Source organism: Helobdella robusta (assembly GCF_000326865.2).
Source record: "Helobdella robusta unplaced genomic scaffold HELROscaffold_4, whole genome shotgun sequence".
In the NCBI taxonomy this organism is placed as follows: Eukaryota; Metazoa; Annelida; class Clitellata; order Rhynchobdellida; family Glossiphoniidae; genus Helobdella; species Helobdella robusta.
Genome location: NW_008704902.1, coordinates 8,274,998 through 8,287,677, shown reverse-complemented (window position 1 = coordinate 8,287,677; position 12,680 = coordinate 8,274,998). Strand labels below are relative to the sequence as shown.

Sequence of the window (12,680 nt, the reverse complement as noted above, 5' to 3'; positions counted from 1 at the left end):
CATGTTAAAACTTTTATAAAATTTCTATATTTTAATTATTTTACTAAACATTTTATTTAAATTACATTATTTTATTTATATAATCTACATAAACTTTAGTTATTATGATATTTACAACAAGGTTAATTTATTTCACAATTTAATACATATTTTATTTTCTATATTTTCACATTTTACATTAGGCATTTACTTTAATTAAATTATATGTTTAAACAATATTTAGGCTCTGAAGATGGCATTACGCCGAAACAGCGCTGTTAGCTTTATTCCAGTTTTAGATAAATATGAACTCAAACAATACCGCCTCGTTGAATGTCTTATAAAGAAGTTAATTAATGCAAAATGGGCAAACAATTTCAATGAAATTTGCATATATATATATATATATATATATATCAAACCAAATCAAACTTTATTCAATCAATCCAAATTAATAATAATTAGGTAATGATTAGGAGACCAAAGCTACAAAGCTGTAAAAGAAAACAAAATTCTTGTGTCGCAGGCCACCGTTCACAAATTGTTCATTCTAACACAATTTTTTAAGTAAATTTATAACTCATGAAAAAATTAACATAATTCACAATTTACATGATTCTAATTAAATAAAAATTGTACTTTTTTCAATAAATATTTCTTTATTTTGTTTTTAAACAAATGCAAGGAATTTGTAGTCTTTATATCAACAGGAAGTTTCTCCCAGATTCCGGGACCGGTATGTTTTAAACTTTCCCCAAGCAGTGTTATTCTTGCAGGTGGTGTATAGAGCAGAGGAGAATGTCGAGTGAACTTTGACTGCACAGCATTTCTAAATTCGAAGAAGTCATTAAAAGATGTTGGTAATTGATAATGTAGGAACTTGAACACAAAGATAGAAACATGATAATTATACAAATTTTTTATGTTTAGAATTTTCAGTTCAGGATAATAACATCTGACATGACTATATGGATGTAGATTTAATAGAATTCTGATGAAACGATTTTGACATCTGTTAATTTGATTCAAGTGAACTTCAGGGCTGTTTCCCCAGATGATGTTGCAGTATATTAGATGTGGATAGATTAATGAATAATACAAATCTATAATTGTTGGTTTATTCAATCTTACTTTAATTTTATTAATTGCACCTATGGTTTTATTAATTTTTTTCGATAACGAGTCTATATGCATATCCCACGAGAGGTTGTCTTTGATCACTCCGAGAAATTTTTTGCTGGATGTGCGTGGGATGCTATGGTTATTTATTTTTATATCTAAATCAGGTATTGTGTTAGTCAATATTTTTGGACAGATTAGAATGTAGTTGCATATAAAAAAATTTACAATTAGTTTATTATTGATGAACCAATTTGAAACATCATCTAAACTTTTATTAATTATCTCTAACATTGTTTGATAGATTGCTAGTTGGGAAGAAAATGTTAGTATCACCTACATACAGAAGATGATGAGCGTCAGTAGCCAGATGAAAATCATTCATAAAAATTATAAATAGAAGTGGGCCTAAAATTGATCCTTGCGGGACCTCTAAAGTTATATTTAATTTATTTAAAGATTTATTTTTTATCGACACATACTGATTTCTGTTTTGCAGATAGCTTATGAACCATGTATGTGCTATTCCTCTTATTCCAATCAATTAATCAATCTTCGTTTTGCGTCCAGAGACCCGGTTTCCCGAGGTAGGACGTTGTTTTCTTTACCATCAACTTTTTTCGCCAAATTAGACGATAGGTTGTATCCATTTCATTTAAATTTAGAGCTTTCATGTCTTGCTCGATTGTTTGCGACCAGGACTTCTTTGGACGGCCTTTGGGACGTGTGCCAGGTACTTCAACATCTGCAAGAGAAATTATGGCACTGTTTCCACTTCGTTTGACATGACCAAACCACCGCAGACGGTGTTGCCGGCATTCGTCCTTTATATCATCTAAACCAGCACGACGCAGGATTTCGGTAGATTTGATGTAGTTCTTCAGACTAATTCGTTGCATCCATCGGAGCATTTTCATGTCGGTTCGTTGAAGTTGTTGTTCCAGTTTGGTTGTCATTGGCCATGTTTCTGCACCATATAAAAAGACCGGACGTATCACAGATTTATAAAGTCTTGATCGTAGTGGTAGTGGGACGTCACGCCGCATCAATATAGAGGCAAGGAGATGCCATTTATTCCAGGCTGCACGTATGCGTGCTCGAACGGCAGCTTCAGCTGTTCCAGTACAATCCAGAACATCCCCTAGATATTGAAACGATGTGACTTTCTCTATTTTAATGGCTTCAAAAACAGTGCTATTTCGAATTTGTTGTTGTGGATTGATGCAAGCAGGACAAGCAAAATTGGACACTTTAGATAAAGTACCAATTATTTTTGAACAACATTTGTGACACTACTGGTTACACTGCTGACACTTGATTGAATTGTTACCTACACCAGCTTTACAAACTGAACAGGGCCTTCGTCCAGTAGCTGTGGATTGGATGGGTTCACCAGTGTTCATTGCTTTGGTTTTGCTGATGTTGACTTTGAATCCATGATCGGCAAGTCTAGTGTTCCAATCTTCAAACATCTGTGCTGCACTCTGTTCAGAAGTGGCTGTTAAAACAATATCATCAGCATATACTAGATTCCAAATGTCACCAGTGCGTATCGGTTTTGTGATTTCTTCCATCACAGTTATAAATAACAGTGGACTGAGAATCGAGCCTTGGTGAACTCCAACGACGATGTCAAATGCATCTGTGTTTCCAACCGTTGTGCTAACAAGAGTCTTAGTATTCGTATACATTTCCATCACAAGTCGAACAAGATATTCTGGAATGAGTTGTCGACGTAGACTCCACCTGATTGCTTCACGGGGAACTCGATCAAATGCTTTTTCAAGGTCTACAAAAATGTGTGATAGTTGTTGATGCTTTGCGAGGTACTTCTCTTGCAGTTGCCGAAGGATGTGAATTGCATCAATTTTCAGGGAGTGTTCTAACAGACGTATACCCCGATATGATGGACAGTTCAATGGATCATCTTTGCCTTTGTATAGAGGAACTGTCATGCTATAGTTCCATTCAGTCGGCATTGAGCAATTTCTCCAGATTTCACGGCATAGTTGTAATAACGTTTGGATACCTGCAGTACCAGATGCTTTGATAATGTCATTTGTGAGTCCAGAGGGCCCTGCTGCCTTTCCATTACTCTTATTCCATAAGAGTATAATTTCTTTATTAATATCTCATGATTAATAACATCAAATGCCTTGGACAAGTCTATGAAAACACCTATGGTTAGGATTTTTTTATTCAGATTATTTAATATGTTTTGTACTAAATGCAGTACTGCTAGTTGTGTTGAATATTGTACTCTATATCCTTATTAATTTTTATTTAATAAATTATTAATGTTCAAGATTGAAGGTATTCTAATAAATATAATTTTTTCCAGTACTTTAAAAATAGGTGAAAGAAGGGATATTGGTCTGTAATTGTTCATTTCCATCTTGGATCCTTTTTTATGAATAGGTATTATCTTTGATGTTTTGAAGCATTTTGGGAATATTCCTTGATTGTTGGACAAATTGAATATATGTGTTATTAGATGTACAATTTCTGAGATGATTTGTTTTAAGAGATAATTACTTAATGAGTCATCAGAGGTGCTTTTTTTATAGCTAAGATTCTTGACGACTGTTAACACCTCAAGTTCATCAGTGGAGTTAATGTATATGGATTTACAAATGTAGTTGTTTATTTTTGAAGATTCATTAACTGTTTGATTTTCAAGCAAATTTTCCTTAATTTTAATAAAATATTCATTGAAACAGTTACACCTTTCTTCTGCATTATCGATTATGTTATTATTGTTGACTTTTATTTTATTGATATCATTCAATTGTTGATTTTTATTCATTATACTATTTATTATCTCCCATTTTTTCTTTGAACAGCTTTTTGCATAATTAAATCTTTGACTAAAGTAATTTTTTTCTTCCTTTCGTTTAAATGATGTAAAATAATTTCTGAATCGTTTATATTTATTTATATTCTCTGTAGTAGGTGTTGAAATTGTTTTTTTATAGAGTTTAATCTGTTTCTTTGATAATTTAATTATTTCAATACTTACCCATGGCTTTTTATTTTTCCGTTTCAGCGGTTGCAATGGGGCATAAGTATCAAGAATTCTATTTAATTGATTATAAAAATTCATGCAACAGGTGTCAATGTTACTCCCATCCGTTATTGATTCCCATTTTTCAGAAGATAGAGCTTCCTTAATTAGGGAAATGTTTCTCTTATTTATGTTCCTTTTCAAAGTCAGAGTATCTGTAGTGACAAATCCTGTATTTTCTACAACTGTATAAATTGGATAATGATCTGAAAAGTCTGATATTATTATTCCATTATAACATTGTTGATTTGGGTTAAAAAATATATTATCTATTAGTGAAATTGAGTTATTAGTTATCCTAGTTGGTAAATCAATCAAAGGTAAGAAGTAATGCGACAAAAGTAAATTTTGAAAATCTTTGGAGGTTTTATCCATTAGATTAATGTTAAAATCACCGACAATGAAAGTTTTATCAAATGGATTTAAACTATTTAGTATCGATTCAATTTTTTCTAAAAAAGACTCATATTTATAACTAGGTGGTCGATAGATGGCAATTATTTTGATCATGTAATGTACAGTGGCGGATCCATAGGGGGGGGGGGCGATGAGGGCGCCCGCCCCCCCCTACTGAAAAAAAAGAAAAATTTCTAGTTTATTTTTGTCAACTCTTTATTACTGTTTATAAGAAAGCATGCAATGTCATCAAAAACTTTCAACTTTTAAGTCATAAAACAATAAATGTAATGATTTGGATCAAACATAGTCAATATATACATATGAGTACATACATAAATATAATAAAATTATTTTCCTTTTTTTAATCCTATAAGTGTTTTAAAAAATGGGTTTATTTATTTTATTAGACTAGCGAGGTACCTGCTACCTTGATAGGTTGACTAATAACAATTTCTAAAACAAATTCTATTTTACGATTTCCTGACTTCGCAAATCGCTCAATTACATTTTCAACATATACTAAAACGTCTCTGTTTACATTAAGTAGTGCCAATCCGACTAGTCTGTCTTCTGTCATTCGTGTTCTTAGCCATGTTTTAATTCTTCGCAGAGTTGATAAGCTACGTTCAGCACTGGCAACACTAACTGGACATGCTTTAATAATACGGAACAACTTCTGAGTGATTGGATATTGTACGGGGTCACACAAATGAAAAACAACAGAAAGATCAGTAGTCAGTGATTTGACTCCTCCTCCGTCCTTGTTCATTCTAAAGCATTTGCTCTGCCACAATTCAACTTCCGATATAAATTCAAGTTGGGTACTAAGTCCAAGAATGGTACCATAGAAATTACTGATTGCTGAAATAGATTCGACGACATCTTTATAATTTAGTTTAATAATATTTTCTGGCATCAAAGAATAGATTTGGAGACACTGCAAATTTTCTTTAGAAAAACGAGTATTTATATCCAATATCAGTGCATCAAGAAGAGGGATGTAAACTGATCGCCCGTAATATTCTTCCAATGAATCAGAAGGTACATTTTCACGGCATGTCTGTCGATGCACAAATCTTTTGTAGGTAAAAGTGCCATCTTTTTCAATTATTATTTTTTCTGCTGCTCTAAAAATTTCTGAAAACATTTCTTCGCAGTTTTCTCTCTTTTTTTGTAAAACATTTAACAGGTCTCTAATGCAATTTTCTGCATCATGTAAATTTAAACTTTTTTTTTAAACAATTCACTGAGGCCCTTTGTTAGAGAGAATACATGCACAGCACAGCCTAAGGACACAATAAAATCACTTTCTCTAATTGCTGTTAATAAAGTTGTTGCTTTTGATGAAGCTGTTCTGTCATTCCATTTAGATATATTCTTTAGCGCATCAATTATTTGTGGAAGTTCAATACTAAACATCAGCAATGCATCATGTCTCTCAACCCATCGTGTTTCGCAGAGTGAAACCAGTTGTGAATTTATCATGTTCTTTATTATAAAATTTCGTTTTGCAGAAGCATTGAAAAAAGCAACTAATTCACTAATAACACCCAAACAATTTCTTGTACATTCGAACTTTTTGATAAAGTTAAATTTAAAGCATGGTTATAACAAGGACACCAGACTGCATTCACTGCAACCTTTTGAATTTCAACTACTGCTCCTTTTTGTAACGAAGACATAACACTGCAACCATCTGTTCCCACGCCAACACAGTTTTCTAGAGAAAGGTGGAACTTGTTTGCAAACATGTTTATAACCGATTGACCAATAATTTTGCCGTCAAGAATAGGTTCAGTGTCAATTGATGCAGTAATATCAGATTGATAATAATTGTTGTCATGTAGATCAATAAATCCTGCAAAACCTTCTCGAACTGATCCATCAGGCAGCAAGTAACGTAATATTATAGTCATTTGCGACTTATGTGATGCATCGGTTGTTTCGTCAATCATAATAGCATAATACTTTGATTCTCTAACGCGACTCAAAATTTGTTCACATATTTCCTCCCCACAGCATTTAATTAACGCATTTTGTGTGGTTTTGCTAATATAGGTTGCTGATGCTCTTGCCGTTTTTAAATGATTTTCTAAATTTGAATCTCCACTGCTTACTCTAAATTTTAGCAATTCTCGGAAATTACCTTCATTTTTAATCACATCAGAATCTTCATCATCTTTGTCTAATATACTGCCATCATCTCTGTGTCCTCTGAATGGAATATTTTGCCTTCCTAAAAATATAATTGTTTCCACAATAGGTATCAATCTCTGACGATTCTCTAAAACCTGCTGAAGCCGTTGAGCATTTACTCTGTTTGCAATATTTATTGCTGGTTCATTATAGTTTTTTAAAAACACCTCCCTGCTTCAACAGCTTTCTTGTGGTATGTTGCTTTTTCATGCATTGTTAAATCTCCATCTTTGCCAAACAGTTTAGCAAACACTTGTAATGGTTGTTTAACAAGCTTCTGAAGTTCCATTTGTTTGTGAGATCATGCAGTCAGGTGGTATGAAAATAATGAGCAATATTTGCAGTACAGTTCTTTTTTATTATCTGAATAAACTAGCCATTCATATTTTTCCAGATGAAAATGATTAAGATATCGCTTTTCTTGTTTATTTTTCTTCTTGTGAAGTGAATGTGGCATTTTGTAGTCAGCTGGTGGCCTCCATGGCGATTCTAACAGACTTTTTTTTGTCAAATCATCCATAAATGTTCCAACAAATTTTCCAATATCATTGATAAACCCAGCATTTAAAATCTTACTATATTACTAATTTCAGCTGTTCCAGTCTCAGTTGAAATCTGTTCATTTTCAGAAAAAAGACTATCATGAGCTATGACTACTGAATTGACATTCATATTCCGACTGTTGCTGTCTATATTATAACTTGTTTCTTTTATCTCATGTTCAACATGTTCAGTAGAAATACTATTACTTGTTGAAGCTTCTGCTGGTGTGGTTGGAAGTGGAAGTTCAGTTGTTCCACCAACTTCAGTAGTGACAGTAGAATTAGTTGTAGATGCTTCAACAGACTTTTTTCTCTTCAACGTCACAAAAAATGAATCCAAACTACTTTGTGGTTGTAAAAAATTTGTTCTCTTCATTTTCTTCCGATGATATTGGTTTGTTGTAATTGTTCCTAATATTTTATAGTATTATAAACAATAATTGATGAATGTTTTAATATAAGAGTAACTTGTATTTACTTTTTTTGTCGTTTTTAAGTAACACAACACAATACACAATCATGGCGCTTGAAAACGAAAGTTAGACTGTTTAAAAGTGAATAGTGATATAAAATTAAAAAATAACAAAGTGCATATTTTAAAGGATTACTTAACACTACAATAATGGGATCCGTAGTAAATAATATGATTACTACATCACTCTTTTTAATAGAACAGAGATTTAAGTTTACTGACATGATACGGGGGTGCGTGCTACCGCGTGCGTGCACACTTGCACCGTCTTTTCCGATGCTGATACGATCGCGACGTATATGCCGTAATGTCTTAGTCACATAGATTGTTATTTAAAGGGCAAATTGAAAAATAATTTAAACGTTTTTTTATTTGTGGGCTTGCCCGCCTTGCAGGCAGTTGTGGGTTGCCATGATGGATAAAAATCGCCCCCCCCCCTTACTAGATGACCTGGATCCGACTTTGGTAATGTAGTGAGGCTTGATGGAATTTAAATTCCACGCAAAGTATGTCAACGTTGTCATCATCGAATATGTTGCTTTCATTTACAACATATTTTACATCATCCTTTATAAACATTCCAACACCGCCTCCACGTCTATTTCTTCTATTCTTGTATACGAAATTGTAATTATTTAATTTAATTAAGTCAACCGTTTCATCGTTTAACCAACTCTCAGATATTACAATAATTTTGAAGATAAAATCAAATTGTTTCAATAAAATTTCCAGATTCAATAATTTGTGAAACAGACTACGAGCATTTAAATGTAATATTGAGATAAAAATCACTGCCGATATGCTTTTGTAATTCAAGCATATTTTTAGAAAATTCCTCAACAGTGTAATAATTTGAGTCGTTGTTACTGAGGTTTTTATCTAATATATTATTTTTGCTTTGTGTGTTTTTCATCATGTTTTTGTTTAATCTTTAAAGTTACTTCATTTTTGCCATCAATGTTAATTTCATTTTTATTCTTTTTGTCAATATTATTGTTTGGTTTGAAGACCCACTCACGAATGATTGTGTCCTCATCCCAGAGAGCAGAATCTGTGAAAGTGCTATCTGAATTATTGATGTCAATACACATTCTGAAGCCTTTTCCCAGATAAGACTTTGCCTCAAAACAACTGATTACTTTAAATTTATTTGTTTTCAAGTATTTTGTCAAAGTTTCATTATTGACTGTGTCAGCAAGATTACTTACAAAGTAAACTTTTTTTTAACAATTGCCCCAGCTGATTTGGGACACATGCCAGTGCTGTTGGTTCCTCTAATGTTTATTGAAGCGTCTTTCTACTTCATTTAGTATTGGTTGAGATGCTCTCAGGTATTTCTGGTCCTACTTAACAGACAGGTCTCAAGTTGTCAGCGCTGATGGGAGTGGTCTAGGCACGGCTTCTTCAAAATTGATCTGCGGAGTACCACAAGGTTCAGTATTTGGTTCTTTGCTATACACCAAGTACACTGCAGATATCACCAACGTCGTCGAAGCAGCCGGCCTTGGCTGTCATCTATACGCTGATGATATTCAACTTTACGGATTTGGACTACCTGACTCATCACTTCAAGTCTCTTCTGCTGTGTCAAATGCAGTGGACTTGGTTGGTCGCTGGATATCATCTAACATGCTTAAAGTCAACGTCAAGAAATTCAATATTTGTAGATGGGAACGCCGCATGGCCTCAGCCGTTTAAATGACTACAAAAATCTAGTAACGAATCTTGGAGTCATACTGGATCCTCATCTTTCATTTGAAAAGCCTATTAGTAAACTCTGTCAGCAACTCTACAGAATAAGATCCATCAGACGTTTTTTGACAGTTGAGTCAACAAAAGCACACGTTTGTAGTTTTATCTGTGGAAGCAATGCGATTATGTTTGGTGTCAACTCATTCCTCCGTGATGATTTGCAGTCTGTTCTGAGCGTTGCAGCGCGACTGGTTGCTGGTTTTTCGAAATTCGATCCAATTTCATCATACATCAGGGATGATTTACACTGGCTCCGCATGCCAGAAAGAATCGTTTTCAAACTAGCTCTTCTAGTCAGAGTGGTCTGGTGACGGTCCAACTTATCTGACGGAACAACAACAGTTAGTTTCAGAAATTGCAAATCGGAGTCGACTGAAATCCTGCGATAATGGTGGTCTTATGCTTCCTAGATTCAATTCGCCTCGTTTTGGAAAGAGAAGATTTTCTGTTTCTTCTGCAAAAATCTGGAACTCTATACCTGTAAATTTGAATAAATTCAACAACATGAGCCGACATATTTTCAAGAAACGTTTGAAACATCATTTGTTTTGACATTCTCGAGTGAAGCTAGCGCTTCTGAAGTTATTCAATAGGGGCGCTCCCCAAATGCTTAGAAACAGATGCATACGTATATATATATATATATATATATATATATATATATATATATGCAAATTTCATTGAAATTGTTTGCCCATTTTGCATTAATTAACTTCTTTATAAGAATTAATGCAAAATGGGCAAACAATTTCAATGAAATTTTCATTTCTGAAAACCTCGTTCCTAAATATATATATATATATATATATATATATATATATATATATATATATATATATATATATTGAATTGAATCGAAAGAAACTTTTATTCAGCAAAAGACAAGTTAATTACTAGGAGACCCGAGACCGAAGTCTGTTAGGTTACCCTTAACATAAGTAACAGAAAATATAATATTAATAACAGTAATAGCAATGAATGTCAATAGTTGCCAATACATCATGAAACAAAAAATGTTTGAGAGAGAGAAAAAAAGGAAAGAAAAAATAACAGGGCAGAAATAATAAAACAAATAATTATATATACATACCCATACATAAATATATTTGACATTTGTCATTTTTTATTTTATCAAATCAAAACAAAGAAATCAAAGAAATGATATCAATGAAAAGAAATGATCTGGAAATCGAAGAGAAAATATGGTTTACTTGTAATGATTACCAGTGACAATTATAAAAATGAGAGCACATTTTAAATATTTTAGTGCATGTAAACTCACATTCATATTACAAATCCTAAAAAACCAAGAATGGAATCATAATTATTAAGTAATCAACTCTTTTACATTTTTATCAGAATGTCGTTTGTAATTATTGAAACACAAATATATATATAGACCCACGTAAAACATACTTATTCACACACACACATATATATATAAACACACACGCGCACACACATACACACACACGTACACACACACGTACATGAATATATATATATATATATATATATATATATATATATATACATACATACATTTATATACGTGAATATAAGCCTATTTATACCGCAGTAAAAAATGAGAAAAAACCAGATTTAATCAGATCTACAATTCTTCGTTTGCATATGCCTAACGTAGCTATGTTTTTAACATCAGTCGGTAGCGAGTTCCATAATCAGATGGATACAGGAAAAAGAGAATTATTAAAAAATTTTGTGCGTGGAGTGGATAGATAGAACTCAGGAATTTTCCTGAGGTGCACGGAACGATTACACGAAAATTGATTTATTTGGTCAGTTAGATATGGACATAGACGTAATTTCAACAATCTATAGAAACATAAAAAGATCTAAGAATAAATAAATCTTGAAATTTAAGAATGTGACATAAATTATAACAGTGATTGACATGTTGAAATTTATTTAAATTAAGAAATTTTCTAAAAAAATAATTTTGACATGCATTCAATATATATAAATTATATTTAGTAGTATAACCCCAGACTGAAACACAGTAGGTTAAATAAGGCATAATGAGAGAGTTATATAAAGTGTACAAGATAAAATTAGGCAATTTACGACGAGGGCGGTAGATTAAACCTAGATTTTTAGTAATTTTTTTAGATATATACTGTACGTGTTCCGACCAAGATAAATTACATGAAATGATAACACCCACAAATTTTGTAAATTCAACACGATTAATGAAATTGTTATTTATTGACAGTTGTATAATTAAAGCCAGTCGTACGAATTCTTGGCCCACACAAAATAAACTTAGTTTTTGCAATGTTAATTCCTAAATTATTAAACTCCACCCATTTATATACTCTTGATAATTCATCATTAACAATGGCTATCAAGTTTAATACATTTAGATGTGAAAATTACAAAGTTGAATCATCTGCAAAAAGAATAAATTTTAAAATTTTAGATGAGTTAACAAAATCATTAATAAAAATTTTGAAAAGTTGTGGACCCAGGATACTACCCTGAGGCACACCAGATATAATAGGATAATTTAATGACTTTGAACTATTTATACAGACATATTGAGATCTGTCTTTTAAGTAGGATAAGAACCAGTTAAAAGCGTAGCCGCGGACGCCACACACATAAAGTTTGTTTAATAAAATTGAATGACCAAGCAAATCAAATGCCTTGGACAGATCCAAAAAAAACCCAACACAAAATTTCTTAGATTCCATTGCATTAGAAATAAAATTCACTACATCTGCAGTTGCAAACTCAGTGGACTGACCAGCACGAAAACCCATGGATATAATGGATATGGCATAAAAATTAATTTATAACAAAAATTGTTTTTTGTTCTATGGATCAAGCGTCGTCGTTGTCTTCGTCACCGTATTTGATTAATCGTCTGATCTGAAATTATCGCTTGCGAAGTTTTTGTCTCGCTTGCTGTTTTAAATTCGATTTCGTATTGCATTTTATTTATTACATACTATATTTAGTAAATTTAAAAAAGAAAAGGGATTTGTATAATTTTCTTCATTTATACATTTCGTTTTATACATTTATATTCCTACTCATACATAAATACATATACAATACGCATACATAAAAAGCTAAGTACACATGACATTGAGATTAAACTATTAGAGAATCTTAATTCTTAACTTGTCAAAAT

The 12,680-nt window shown here is 32.2% G+C and overlaps 1 protein-coding gene across 1 annotated transcript; it reads right to left on the bottom strand.

The window, feature by feature from the left end:
• Positions 1 to 682: 682 nt before the first annotated feature.
• HELRODRAFT_162955 (hypothetical protein) lies at positions 683 to 5,708 on the bottom strand (the record flags this gene model as incomplete). The annotated part of the gene is made up of 5 exons (XM_009025000.1): positions 683 to 808; positions 1,111 to 1,216; positions 3,825 to 3,985; positions 4,118 to 4,377; positions 4,982 to 5,708. The coding sequence occupies 5 exons, from the start codon at positions 5,706 to 5,708 to the stop codon at positions 683 to 685; spliced, it is 1,380 nt and encodes a 459-aa protein (XP_009023248.1).
• Positions 5,709 to 12,680: the final 6,972 nt, after the last annotated feature.